Source organism: Pleurodeles waltl, chromosome 5 (assembly GCF_031143425.1).
Source record: "Pleurodeles waltl isolate 20211129_DDA chromosome 5, aPleWal1.hap1.20221129, whole genome shotgun sequence".
Lineage (NCBI taxonomy): Eukaryota > Metazoa > Chordata > Amphibia > Caudata > Salamandridae > Pleurodeles > Pleurodeles waltl.
Genome location: NC_090444.1, coordinates 787607974 through 787623589, shown reverse-complemented (window position 1 = coordinate 787623589; position 15616 = coordinate 787607974). Strand labels below are relative to the sequence as shown.

Here is a 15616-nt window from a genome sequence, read left to right as displayed (position 1 = left end):
CCTTGACAATTAGGTGCACTTTGGTTCCTAGTCTCAGCTCTCTATTCTTTCTTCCTATGTATCACTTGTATCCCTTTACCCCTTTTTCCTTGTATATTGAGCCTTACATTTCTTCTTTCCTTGACTGCCTACCTGTCAACATTTCACTTCCTTTTCACCTTTACCTCTTTTCCACCCCCTTCCTCTGTGCTTCTTCTTTAATCTCCTCTATCTGTCACCTCTTTTTCTCTCCCTTCTTCCCCTACCACTATTTCTCACTCACACTGCATGATCTCCCACTCATCTTCAATCTTTCTCTCTAAATCTTCCTGATTCACTCTCCTATTCTTTTTTCCTCTAACTCCCTCATTTCTCTGCGCGGTCCTCACCTTCTCTTCCATGCATTTCTTTCATTCTCTACATCACACTGTTCTGTCTCTTCCACTTCTTTTCTCTTCCTCCTTTCTCTTCCAACCCTTCTTTTAGTGACTTGTCAAATTAATTATTCCTATGCTTCCTTCCCCAGATCGTTTGCCTTTTGCTACACCTTTTTACTGCTCTTGTCATTTTGTTATCCATCTCTCTTCCCTCTTTTTCTCACAATAATATCTCTTTGATTTCCTCTTCTATTATCTTACCCCCTCCTTTCTTTAGTTTCCTCCATCTTACTAACACTCTTGCATTTTCCCTCATTCTTAGGTCCATCTTTTATCTTCCCTGTTTCCATTTCTTTGATATCTCTTCTCACTTATCTCCAAAGTTTCTTATGCTTTCTAATGTTCTGCATATTTCCATTTCTGTCTTCCTCATCTTTGCTCCTCCTTCCCTGGATTTTTTCTATATCCTCCCACCTTTGTCTATATCCCCAAACCACCTCCCATTTGTCAAAAATAGCCCCCCACCCTTTTTCACCTACCTCCTCTTTCTCTACCTTGCCCTTTCTGATCTTATGCCTGCTTTTGTATCGTATGTTCTTCTCTATGTTATTGCTTCATTTAAAGATACAAACAGATAATGACTAGACTATCGTAATGACTCATTGGGGTTCAATAACATATCTCAGTTTAGTCTAGCGCCAAGAGGTGATTCACTCTCTATTAAAAAATCACTGTCATTATCTGCAATTTGTTTTACATCACTCCATGTGAAGTCATATGCAGTGATTCCCCAAACCATGAGTGATCTTAACACCAAAGCATAGGGGATTAAAAATATGTCACTGTGTAAAATATTAGTTTTGGGGATTCAGTATTATATCTATTTGAATAGCACAGTACCAGTGCTTGTGTATTAATCTGTCTTTTCATTGGCAAATATTTTCCTAAATTATTTATTAACCTGACGTTCCACTAACCACTCAAAAAGCAATTTTGTCACATCAAATTTCTATTTTATTGTTGCAAATGGGTGACAATAAACCACCAACCTTAGGTTTTTTTTATTGGTGACTCTTAGCAACTCTAGTAGTGACAGGCTTCACCATCAGGTTGCATCCTGGCCCATTAAAACCAGGGTGCGCTCAACTGTATTTCAGGGAGCATTTTTTCAGATTATAGTCTTTCAATGTCTAGAACAAAAACACCTTAAAACACCTGGGTGTTACTTCTAATAAATGGTGTGTTAGGTATAGATAAAAACAGAATTGTGGGTGAATGGCGGGATTATGGCCAGGCACCCTAAAACCAAGTCAACATATTTCTGGCCTTACTCATAAACGGCCCAAAAGGGGTCTGTGGGCCTTCATCAGGGCAAGATGATGCCCCGGTCTGAATGTTAGGGATTTTAGGGAGGTTCTATGGGCCTCCTAAACATTGTCTTGTGTCCTACCCTATTTGGTAGGCAAACACACAGAAAAATACACACAACATGCAAAGGGGCTACTCGTGCTACACATGAGTCAGTCACCTCAGATTCCTTTTGGGAAGAGAAACAAATCATGGAATGTGTCAAAATGGGAATATATTGGAGTGCAATACTTCTGATCATTGCCCACATTAGCTTCCCTTTTCCATCATGATTAGTCTAGCTTCGGAGATCATGTACTACAAGCCATGTTTGGAGTAAACCTTTTTTCCCTCCTCTCCCCAAACTGTGAACCATCTGGTTCTCTTGGGCATTTTTAAGGGCACCTAGAATTGGCCAGAGGGACCTGCCATCTAGAACTTTGGACCCCCGTTGAAAACTAGAAAGAGAGAAAGAGGGTGGACCTTGGAACTGGATTGCATCAGCAGCAACAGAATGGAGAGCTGGAAGGACAAGCCCCCTAATGGACTGACGACTCTGCCTATAGCTGACCCAATGGGTCTCCCAAGGACCAGTAAGGCTAGTCCATTTACTCCTTGTAAGGCTCAGTTGGAGAAAGTTGTGGACTTTTGTGGTACAACAGGAGGTTAGGAGCACCAGAGTCCAAGAAAAGGAGAAGGCTGGCACAAGGAGCCATTGAAATCAGCTTCCTGCAAAGTGCGCTCTTTGGAGGCCAGGAGGTCTGCTTAAAATGTTCCTGGTGGCTAGGGCTCACCACCAGGACTAATACGAGCCCAAGATTATCAGAATTGGCCCAACAGTGCCTGAGTTATGAGCCTTTTGAACTTTTTCCCCATTAGAAAATGGTGCATGTGGTGTTCCGGCTGCTTTAAAAACTACCCCCAGGGTGAGCCAGTGCCTGGGGGTTGGTGCACATTCATTAATTATTTATGAGCTCAAGAGTGGGCTGTGTGGGGCTCCCTCCCCAGAGCTCCAAGAGGCCTCAGCACTCCGTTCCCTAGTTCAGTGTACGCAGTTAAGAGTCCTAGGACCCTAACCCCGGGCCTCCCATTAGAAGCAGTGGGAGCATCATTACACCTCCCCCCCACAAAAAGAGAAAGGGGCCCAGGACCCTATTCCTGTGCCCCTAGCACAGGAGGAACAGGGAAAAAATCACGCCACCTCCAATGATGGTTAGAAGTGGGCCCAAGCCTGAGGGGGGGGCCGGACGGCCACACGAGAAGATCCCTGCCCACACAGAGAGTGCAGGGGAAAATCTAGCTGCTGGCTCCCATGCCAGCAGTCAAAGGAGCCTGGCGGGGAGCTAGCTGGGCAGCGTTGGAGTGGGCTTTCCATGCTGCCCTAACCAAAAGAGATGTAAAGGTGCCTGGGTGGGACCGGGCATACCCAACAAAAGAAAAATAAAATGCATAAGGAAAACAGTTTTCCTGGATGCAGCAGGAGAGCCGCTCATAAAACATTCACTGCTTCCTGACTGAAAGCACCCCATAGTGCCCTGTCAAACTTAATTTAAAAATGTTTTTCTGCTTGCTGTGGCCCCAGGATGGCAGCAGCATCATCAACATTCACAAAGGAGTGTTTGAGACTGCAGGAACATAGCAATCCCCTTTCACCAGCTTTTAGAAATTAACCCTATATCTCTGAAGTCAAAGGAAGCATGACCGTTGGGTACTTTTTAATTATTTTTAAACATTGCCAAGGCTGGACTTTCTGATCTACAGTCTGAGAGTGCAGTGATCTCTAGTGGTTGGTCCTATGGCTACGTTTCGTCGCCTGAAGGCGTTTAAGAAAGATACAGACACACATTATGTTCATTTTAAATGCTTTATTAACAATATATGGCTGACAGTGTTTTTTGATAAACACTGAAATTCTTTATTGGTAACAATTATTGCATTTACACATGGTTATTCATTATGGTGATATAATGATGGAATTTTCAACGTGTGGTTATGGGTCTTTATAATATGGGTCTTTATAATGTGGTGACCCTTGACAAAATCCAATAGTCTTGCCTGTGTTGACCTTGACAAAGTCAATAGGCTTGCCTTACTTAAAGTGATACCCCCTATATATTCTGAAGTTCAGTCTGGTATAGCTATTGGGATACAGGGGTTTGGTGGTCATGACACATTAGGGGTCAAATGTGATGTCAGAATGTCACACAATGTATTTCTATCTGCTTGATCTATATATTTTTAAAATATTGAGCAGTGTTTAGTTGTGTGTGTAATAAAAGTACTTTTCATTTTTCTAAACATAATTCACTGACTAGACAGTCATTTGTTGAGAGTTATTATTGCATGTCAGTGAACGGTGATTACTAGCTCACACGACCACCCCTAAATAGGCCTTGGACTGCTCTGCTTCGCTACCCTGAGAGAATCAAGTGGTGCAATGGGGTGCTTAGTTCCCAGTAAGGAGAAACTGTGAGCCTATTACTTGTGCATATCTCAGATCCTGAACAACTAATAGCCCAATTTCTTACTTTCATCAAAAGTTATACTACACATTATATACATTTTTATAATACAAATTGTTCATTTCGATTAACATGGTAATTTCCAACAGATTTCCCTATCAAAATCAAAAACTCTTGTCATCTACCCTGTCTTTGAGATTTCTGTTTAAACCTTTCTTACCTACCCCTGTCTTTCTTTTCGTGAGCTACCCTCAACTGATAAAACAGGAAATTACATCAGAAAATAAAGCATTTATATCAAATGATGCAGTTAGGCTCAAGGCAAAACATTGTATTTTCCTGCTGGTGGAAATAATGTGTAACCTATTGCTTGCATTTTGGATGCTATATACTTCTTTGATACCACTAAGTGTTTAAAATGTTGAGGATAAATCACCAATGACCATATTCACAACAGGAAAGGAAAGGAACACACAGTTGTAAATATACATTTGTAGGGTTACTTCTAAGTTTGGAATAATTTTGTGACTCTTGAAATATTCACTGAATGTCATGAGAACTGGTGGAAGTCTTTACAAGTTACAGATTTGCAGGAATACACACATGCATTCAATTTTCACAGACAGAATGTTAAAACTATGCGATCATTTAAATACCATAATTATTTTTTTATGTTTCTTTATGAAGAAAATATAAATCCCCAGTGGAAACCCTTTACCCTACTGCTTGCCACTTTAAATAGAGAATGCTCCATTCCCACCTTGAAAACACAGCTACTACAGCCCTGTACAGGAGTACATTTGCCTGTATTTCCATGGTAGGAAACTACCTTCATATTAATAGGGATTACTTCAAAACCTATGAGACTGAATGTCCACCAACATTCCCACCTGTTATAAATACAATTGAATTAAAACAACTCCACTATACAAGAAAAACTTTCATCTTAGCAAAAACACTCTTTGTGAGCACCAGGATTGGGAACTTCTGTGTGCAAAGTAGACAAGTTGTACTTATTTCCTTGAAATACCCAACCAATATAGAATCAGGCATATGACATGCTTTACACTTTTCCCATCACCCATTTTCAAAGGAACTGACATTGCTGGATTTCCCATCATCCATCTGCAAATGAAGTGACATAACTGGTTTCCCACCCACGACATCCTGTTCTCCTCCCCTCTCCCATGACCTATTTTATGAATGCTATGCACATCCACACCTTGACTATGCCCGTGCCAGGAAACCTGGTACTCCCCTACTCACCTCTAACTTGCAACTCTCCCTTGTGCCCTCAACCCCGGCCGCTGCTCACCCCACTGCTGCCACACTGCACTACACAACACAGAAGCCGTGTTCACCCACCACTCCTGCACCAACATCAGTGAGCACACCACTCACTCACACATTCCAGCCACCAACTCGCACTCACATGGACCAAACACCACCCACACAACATGCTACACTTGCATGCCTTCTCCTAAACACCTGCACACGCACCAAACCAGCCACTGAGATATAGGACCTACTACACAACCATGCTATGTACCTGCGTTTCCTCATGGAAATATAGCTAAGCCCAACCTCTGCATTAGACACCGCTACAGCCATCCCTGCCGGCTGCATATTGCTAGGCACAAGCCTTGAGATGGAGTCGCCATTATATTCAAAGATACCATCAAAATATCATCAGCTGCTCCACTTATATGAACACTCCCACGAGCTACATGGAACACCTCACGTTCAAGATACACATCACAGCCATCTTTTCCCTGGACAGGACCCTCATATACATACCACCAGTACCATGCACCAATTTTTCGCTGTGACACCAGTCACTTTTTCACAACTCTCATCACCATCAGCAGCACTTTTATCCTCCTCAGAGATCTTAACTTTCACCTAGAAGACTGCACCGAACCAAACTCTATGTCCTTTCTAGAAACCTTTGGCCTTAATCAGCATATTATCAAACCTACCCACACCACTGAGCACCTGTTGAACCTAATTCTCTCCTGAATCAGCAACATCACAGTCTACAAACCAGCAGGAAAAACCTGGAGAAATCATGCCATCAGTTTCAACATACCCATTCTGCAACACCACAGACCTATCACCACCGGCTGCAGCTGGAAAAGCACAGAAGTGGGCTTCTGTCCTATCCATGCACCGGCCCCTAGCACACCAGCAACTTGCTGAAAGCCATCAAGAACCTCAACAGCTGGATCACCGTAATGCTACAAGACCCTGGCTCTCCTCAAGTGTAACCCAACACCATGAGTGAGACCCCAGGTCAGTTGGTACACAGAGGAACATGGGCTAAAGAAACACCACTTCAAATAATTGGAGTGCAGATGGAGAACAAGTCATGACACCACAGATAAAGGTATTTTCAGATCAGTCCTAAGACACTACCACAAGCAGATATTGAACACCAAGTGCACTGCTCTTACAGACTGCATTGACGGAAGCAGTAACAGCAGCAAAAAATCTTTGCCATCATCAAAGATTTCACCATGCCTCCTGATGCCTCCAGCAACATCACCCCCTCGCAAGATCTTTGCAACAAGCTCTCTGTTTTTTTCTGTAACAAAATCATATACAGCAACTTTGACCCTCAACTGGACCCCACCACAGTTACACCTCATCTTCCTGTCATGATCTCATAGCCTGCAATCATCACTGCCGAAAATGCTGCTAGCATGAAGACCATACACTTGTGGGACCCATATGACCCTTGCCTCCACCACACCTTTACCAAAGGTCTCCTAGTGATCAGTGAAGCACTAACACCCACTGAGTCAGTTACATTCCTGGACACCTGGAAACATGCCACCTTCATGCCCCTGCTCACGATACCATATGCTGACCCAGCCACACTTTCCAACTACAGAACAATCTCACAGCTACCATACCAAGCAAAGGTCTTAGATTAACTAATCAGCCAACCCCTCACTGACCACCTCAGCAATTATTAGCTCCTTGTCCCCACGCAGTCCAGATTCAGGTATAAACCACAGTACAGAAACTGCACTCATCACCGCCACAGTTGCATGATCATGGACAGAGGAGACCCACAGCCCTCATCCTCCTGGACCTCTCTGCAGAATTTGACACAGTATCACACCCTATCCTCGGCATGAGATTGGCATCCAAGTACCCACTTGCCACTGGATCTTCTTCTTCTTAAAGGATAGAACACAACCTTTCAGCCTCACACTATACTACGCAGAAGTCCGAAAACTCATCTATGGATTGCCTCAAAGTTCATCACTCATCTCCACCCTGTTCAACATGTACTTGACTCCTTTGGCCAGTGTCAACTCCGCACACAACAACCACATCCTCTCCTACTCCAATCACATGCAACCCATGCTCTCTCTCTCAGACAAGGCCCCTAACAGTAGAAACAAGTTCCATGAATGCATGACCGAAGTCGCTAACTGGATGAAAGCCAACTGTCTCAAGCTCAACACTGTCAATAAAGAAGTAGTGATCTTTTCACCATGGAACTCCAGCAGGTGGCCAGGCCAAACTCAAAACCCACATCCACACCCAGCACCCATGCCAGGAACCTCAGAATAATAAACAGTAAAGTGGACATGATCGCACTAGTCAATGGCTTCACTGCATCCTGCTTTTACACCCTGAAGATGCTGAGGAAGATCTTCAAATGGCTCATAAGCAACGTTAGGAAAATTGTGACTCACACCCTAATCACAAGCAAGTTGGACTACAGGTAAACCATCTATTCCGGGATCACCACGCAACTCACTAAAAGACTGCAAACCATCCAGAACTCGGGAGCCAGACTCATCCTCCACTTCCCACACAGAACTCGCATCACACTGCACCTTAGAGAGCTCCATGGCCCCCTGATGAATAAACGTGGTAATTAATTTCAAACTCCTCACACATTCAAGGCACTACACAAACTACACTTAGAGTGGCATCTCCTTCCGCCAACCAACCAGATTCCGCCGCTCCACAGGACTCCTACTCACACACATCCCTTGCATTCACAGCACATGATCAAGAGGACAGGAGTTCTCTTGCATTGCTCCACTCCACATCAGAGCCTCCTCCTCCCTTCTTGAATTCCACAAAAATCTAAAACCTGGCTTTTCAGTTGCAGGTGATACTGTATTTTACAAGTGCACATAACATAACAAAGATAACATAAAAATGAGGTCCGTAATTTGAAACAGCAACATTAGAAAAATGTTCATTCAAAACTCAAGAACACAATACAGGGAGTGCAGAATTATTAGGCAAATGAGTATTTTGACCACATCATCCTCTTTATGCATGTTGTCTTACTCCAAGCTGTATAGGCTCGAAAGCCTACTACCAATTAAGCATATTAGGTGATGTGCATCTCTGTAATGAGAAGGGGTGTGGTCTAATGACATCAACACCCTATATCAGGTGTGCATAATTATTAGGCAACTTAACAAAAAACAAATATATACCCATTTCAATTATTTATTATTACCAGTGAAACCAATATAACATCTCAACATTCACAAATATACATTTCTGACATTCAAAAACAAAACAAAAACAAATCAGTGACCAATATAGCCACCTTTCTTTGCAAGGACACTCAAAAGCCTGCCATCCATGGATTCTGTCAGTGTTTTGATCTGTTCACCATCAACATTGCGTGCAGCAGCAACCACAGCCTCCCAGACACTGTTCAGAGAGGTGTACTGTTTTCCCTCCTTGTAAATCTCACATTTGATGATGGACCACAGGTTCTCAATGGGGTTCAGATCAGGTGAACAAGGAGGCCATGTCATTAGATTTCCTTCTTTTATACCCTTTCTTGCCAGCCACGCTGTGGAGTACTTGGACGCGTGTGATGGAGCATTGTCCTGCATGAAAATCATGTTTTTCTTGAAGGATGCAGACTTCTTCCTGTACCACTGCTTGAAGAAGGTGTCTTCCAGGAACTGGCAGTAGGACTGGGAGTTGAGCTTGACTCCATCCTCAACCCGAAAAGGCCCCACAAGCTCATCTTTGATGATACCAGCCCAAACCAGTACTCCACCTCCACCTTGCTGGCGTCTGAGTCGGACTGGAGCTCTCTGCCCTTTACCAATCCAGCCACGGGCCCATCCATCTGGCCCATCAAGACTCACTCTCATTTCATCAGTCCATAAAACCTTAGAAAAATCAGTCCTGAGATATTTCTTGGCCCAGTCTTGACGTTTCAGCTTGTGTGTCTTGTTCAGTGGTGGTCGTCTTTCAGCCTTTCTTACCTTGGCCATGTCTCTGAGTATTGCACACCTTGTGCTTTTGGGCACTCCAGTGATGTTGCAGCTCTGAAATATGGCCAAACTGGTGGCAAGTGGCATCGTGGCAGCTGCACGCTTGACTTTTCTCAGTTCATGGGCAGTTATTTTGCGCCTTGGTTTTTCCACACGCTTCTTGCGACCCTGTTGACTATTTTGAATGAAACGCTTGATTGTTCGATGATCACGCTTCAGAAGCTTTGCAATTTTAAGAGTGCTGCATCCCTCTGCAAGATATCTCACTATTTTTGACTTTTCTGAGCCTGTCAAGTCCTTCTTTTGACCCATTTTGCCAAAGGAAAGGAAGTTGCCTAATAATTATGCACACCTGATATAGGGTGTTGATGTCATTAGACCACACCCCTTCTCATTACAGAGATGCACATCACCTAATATGCTTAATTGGTAGTAGGCTTTCGAGCCTATACAGCTTGGAGTAAGACAACATGCATAAAGAGGATGATGTGGTCAAAATACTCATTTGCCTAATAATTCTGCACTCCCTGTAGAAGGAAAACGTTTTGTTATTGGGAAATCTATGAGAAGGAACATCTTTAATAGTAAGGAAAAGCATTAAAAAAAAACATTTACTTCCTTTATCTGTACATAAACACAAACTGTTACAATATATAGAAACAAGAAATTGCATCAAACACATTTAGAAGCGCATGCTCGTAGACTCTTTTGGGTTATCACAATGTGGCTTAGCAAGGCCTTGTCAAACCACAACTACTGTGCAAAGGCAAAGAAAATCAACACAACATGCATCTTACCCAATTGAGTGTGATCTTCAGCAGCAGAGGGGGAAACAAATGTCAAAGTAAGAGTTAGAGAGACAGAGGTTCAAAAGTGGAACATGATTGATCGAATGCTTACATTTACTAAAAGCACATAATTGTGTAGATGAATTGGTCCTGTAAATCACTTCATAAAAATAGACGTTTTAAAAAGAAGAAATCAGCTCTGATTCAGCCCTGATTAAGCTGTGCCATTAGCAGCAAGAAGAGTAATTATGTGGCAATTACATGTTGCACGAATTTCATTCAGAACATATTATTTTCTCCCTTAGAAAAGGTTGTTAAAACATTTATGGTGGATAATTTTAAAAGATGAAAGTACTCTTCAGTGAAAAATGTATAGAAAGGAAGACGGTTTCACAATGGGTTTGCGCATATTAATTGTGGTTGCATAAATTGAGAAACTGCAGGAAAATGATAATGGAAAAGACATCTAGTTCAGAGGAAAGATTATTTTCTTGGTCCAGCCTTTTAGCCTGTTTTCACGGAATTGCACGCACAAAACACATTTGCATTTCTTGAAGCTTAAGGTATGGTATACATTTATTGTTTGGTTAATTGACATCATTACAGTCACCTATTTCAAAACATTAACAATATCATTAAAACATAGCTTAAGGTACATTATCCATAAGATGCTTATATGATCATATTGACAACATTATTATAAGCAGCTATAAAAAACAAAACGTATTTTTCCAGAGTTCCAACCCAGATGATAAAAAACACATGAAAGTTTTCTCAAGTGCAACGAGCATAACGAACAAATAAACTAAACATTACATAGCGGCAGAGCTAGGACCAGTGAGTAAACATTTGCATACATTTGCCTGCTGGTCTTATAGACAAGTATCTCATGAGTTAAAAATCTTTATGTCCACTAAATTAAAATTGGTCAAAGTTGCTTATTGGCAGAACATGGGCAAATCATTCACAGAACATGTGCAAATGTTCTAAAACGCATACTGATAGATGATTTTCCTTTTCAATACTCGAGTAACTCAAAGACTCTACTAAAAGATTAAGACGTAATGAACCAGAAAATTAAACTAATGTAGTCATATATGCAGCATTACAACAGGAAGGGTTGAAAAGCAAAATACATTTTTCCAATGTTTCAGTGCTGCGGATAAAATGTATAAAGGTAAGTCATAAAAGTGCAAAGCGCATGTAAACGAAAAGATAATCTAATTTTTACTTGGCAGTAGAATTAAAACCTGTGAATTAACAGATTGTACCAATTTGCTGAAATTAAACTGTAGGGAAACCTACTGTCAAGCTAGGGGAGAGAAAAATCATTGCATTGATGTGATCCCCGACTAAGCTCTGGTGATGCTGAAACAGAAAAGCCCTTTAGAAATAACAAGTATTGCCAAAGCAAGTGCTTGGCTAAATTTGACAGTTTGGAGCAAGCAGAAACGCCAACAAACATGCATGAGGGTTTTTTTTTATATAACAAAACTTAGAACAAATAACACAGTTTGAAAATACAGAGGCCTATTGACAACGACATTTTGGAGTATGTAAAGAGTACATAAAAAAAGTACTCCCGAAGTACTGCTTCTCATACTTATAAATGATTTTGTGAATTAGGCCTATGAAATGTAATAGTGAAAATCAGTTTTAGACATAAAATACATGTGCATATTCACAACAACACTTTGGAGTATGTAAAGAGAACATAAAAAAGTACTCCTGAAGTACTGCTTCCCATACTCGAAAATGCAGTTGTGAATCAACGAAAAGATCATACATAGTCCAGTGTTGATTAAAGAAAATCTATCAGTTGCATAAGAAATTATGGAAATACGCATTTCAGTGTAACTCTAGGTAGGAGTTGAAAGCGTAAGAAAATATAAATGTTCCTTGAGTACCAGATGTACACCCAATTAGGTAAATGTTAGGGGATTGTGGTAGTCAACATTTTTAAGTTGACACATAGAAGTCTTTCTGGGTATTACTAAGAACACAAAAGTTAAGCCAGAAGGCTTCATCTGGCAAGACACACTTAAAGCTGACATCAATCTAACAGCTAGGTTTTCACAAACTGAATGCCAGTTTTACTAAGATATTGTATCGGATGCGTGACTTTTTTGGTGCAGCAAGACGCAAAAGCTATATTGGTATTTACAAAGCCAAATAAAGCCTGATCTTTGTGGATTTGCGTAAGTTTGTAAAAAAAACAAAAAACAAAAACAAAGGCAATGCTAGCACTGCCTTGCATTACCCTGCATCAGGAAGGTGTAACATAGTGGATTATGGATGTTTCTGTGCATCCACCCATGTATTGGTAAACTGGGATGACACCAATATGGTGAGCCTACACAGATTTGGTATAACAAGGAGAAATATCGTTATTACTCTTTGTTACTTCAGCTTTGCATGTATGCTGCATTCTGCAGCACACATACAAAGAGAAATACACCTCTAAAGATAGTTTTTATGCAGGAAGGTACCCTTTCCTGCACTAAAACGATCCTCCCACAATGCAGGCACCCTTGCATCATGGCACAAGGGTGCCTGAGTTGGTGCTAGCGAGTCACAAGTGCTCCAGCACAGGAAGAGAGCAGCACCATATCTTTGTAAATATGATACAGGTCAGCTCCCTCCTGATCACCCAAAGCAGCTCTACAACTTGCCTTGCATTGTAATGACTGTGAGTAAATCTGGGTCTTCATCAGGGGCAGAATTAAGAACTCTATAATCCAGCTTTGCCCATGCTACTTGTGTATGCTGAAGCAAACTGACCACAAATTGTAACCCTATTTGGGTGATGTAACACTTAGGCCCTCATTCTGACCTTGGCGGGCGGCGGAGGCCGCCCGCCAAAGTCCCGCCGTCAGGTTACCGTTCCGCGGTGGAAAGACCGCAGCGGTAATTCTGACTTTCCCGCTGGGCTGGCGGGCGGTCTCCTTCAGACCGCCAGCCAGCCCAGCGGGAAAGAGGCTTCCACGATGAAGCCGGCTCGGAATCGAGCCGGCGGAGTGGAAGCTGTGCGACGGGTGCAGTTGCACCCGTCGCGTATTTCACTGTCTGCGCAGCGGACAGTGAAATACATTTAGGGGCCCTCTTACGGGGGCCCCTGCAATGCCCATGCCAGTGGCATGGGCACTGCAGGGGCCCCCAGGGGCCCCGCGACCCCCCCTACCGCCATCCGGATCTCGGCGGTCCGACCGCCGGGATCTGGATGGCGGTAGGGGGGGTCAGAATCCCCGCGGCGGTGCAGCAAGCTGCGCCGCCGCGGAGGATTCAATGGGGCCGCGGTACACTGGCGGGACCCCGCCAGTGGTGCCGGTCCGACCGCGGCTTTACCGCCGCGGTCGGAATCCCCATTGAAGCACCGCCGGCTTGTCGGCGGTGCTCCCGCGGTCCTCCGCCCTGGCGGTCAAAGACCGCCAGGGTCAGAATGAGGGCCTTAGACTCTATAATATGTAAACACATCACAAGAGCCTCAGCAAGAAAACGTGGCAGAGTGAGGTACACTTCTATTGTGTTTACAGGTTAAGAGAACACACTACTAAACATTTTCCTTCATCTTGTAGGAATAAACAGTATACCTAGATTGCTCTATAACAGTTTCAGAGGGATTTGTTTTACCACTTTTGAACTTTTATTCTGGCTGTGGTGTACTCAAGGATGAGGTGTATTTGCGTTATCCTCAAGGCTGCATTTGTCTACAACCTGGGATTACCAAAATGTATGTGGCACAATTACTAACATATTTCAACATAATTCACCACTTACCTAGTTTTTTTCAAGCATTGATCAAGTTGATTCAGGCCAAGACAAGTAGTAATATCTTGTATGGCGCAGAGCTCTGGGGTCAAAATATGGTGCCACAAAAGGAAATTCTGGGTGGTACTATTGATGCTAACCATAGGTTTCCCTCATTTGCCTTAGAAACAGATATTGGCTACTCCTCGACCCTGAATAGGAGTCTAATGGCACCGATAAAATATGGTTTAAAAAGGCACAGGTCTGCCAACTCCAACTTGGTTGACAAGGCCTGGTAAGAGCACTTTAATCAAAGCCTCAATTCGGCCTTCATAATCAGCCGACCCACTCTAACTCGAGAGGCATTCCTCTAAAAAAATGACATAAAAATATAAAGAAACAAGTCAAGAAATGCAAACAAAGCTCAAAACCATTGAAACCGTTTGACCCTCAGGTTACAAACCTGCAAATCATGCACAATCATACATGGTCAAGTTAACTGATTACATATAAGGGAGGATGTTCGCCAAAGCTAGAAGAGGGACGATCCCCTTAACAGGCCTACTAAGAAGAAGAAGCTAGTGCCTACAGCTCTGTGCATAAATGGACAAATGGAAGACCTGGTTTACGTTCTACTACACTGACGAATTTACCAGGAGATATGAGATCACACCATTAAGTCACTTCTGGAAAAAGAACAATTACAGAACGACGAGGAGTGTACATTCTTACTATTAAGTGACATTTCAGAGAAAGTAATAAAACACATAGGAAGATATTTGGTGGACAGCTGGGATATAACAGTGAAGTAACTGCGTCTCTTTTAAGATGAATTTGCGTTACGTTTTGAACAAAATAAATGTAAATATAAGATCCCTATAGCATATACCACAGATTAAGGATCAAATCTGAATGAACTATGAGTGACTTTTGTTTCATTTTACTTTACAAACTAAATTCACTCCAAATTCATTTGCATTTAATTAACATTGACTCACACGTTCTGTGATTTATTAACATTGTTCTTAGTGTGAAAGGCACAGGCACTATACCAAAAGCACCCTTTAGTAAAAGTAATTGATTAAAATAATTCACCACTGAGCTGTAACACAACACCGTCAGATGCACACAAAAAAAGCACATTTTATAACCTCATCCCCTCACCAAAACCAAAAATCCATTACGTTTAACATGACACGTGGTGCTGAAAAGGCTGCACACATTTCATACCGCATTACAGTGGATCTGCTATCTGTGTGTATGACTACCCTCCGCCCACCCCTCAAGCCAATCTTTGGCAAACTGTATGAGTTTTTTCTCGAGCAGCATGTGTCAGTTGTATAAGTTCAAATATACCATTCTTTGCCTTCAAGGCTGCCCTGGCATAAAACCAAGATATCTATAAACCATAAATAGAATACTTTGTACCTATTGAGTCTTTTATGTTAATTTAGTGTTGTAATGGAACAGCCTCAAATTAATTCACTCCCACCCATTTCCATAGCCTAGCATGGGTTCCCGATGCAAGACTCTTAGCACAAGCGTTTGCAACAGACATTGCAGTCCACTGCATTGTGACAATTCTGCTCCCATTCTCCCAAGGAGCAGGTAAGATGTAATCCTTCTCTCTTCTGCGTGTACGG

At 42.4% G+C, this 15616-nt stretch overlaps 1 protein-coding gene across 2 annotated transcripts in view; it reads right to left on the bottom strand.

The window, feature by feature from the left end:
* Positions 1-15616, bottom strand: part of TPD52L1 (TPD52 like 1) — a 943512-nt gene that overhangs the window by 185184 nt on the left and 742712 nt on the right. The window contains exon 5 of one of the 2 annotated variants that reach the window (XM_069234805.1): positions 10236-10250. The exons of the other annotated variant lie outside the window; for it this stretch is intronic. Coding sequence (XP_069090906.1) covers positions 10236-10250 — 15 coding nt within the window. The remainder of the gene's footprint in view (positions 1-10235; positions 10251-15616) is intronic. 2 annotated transcript variants of the gene reach the window in all.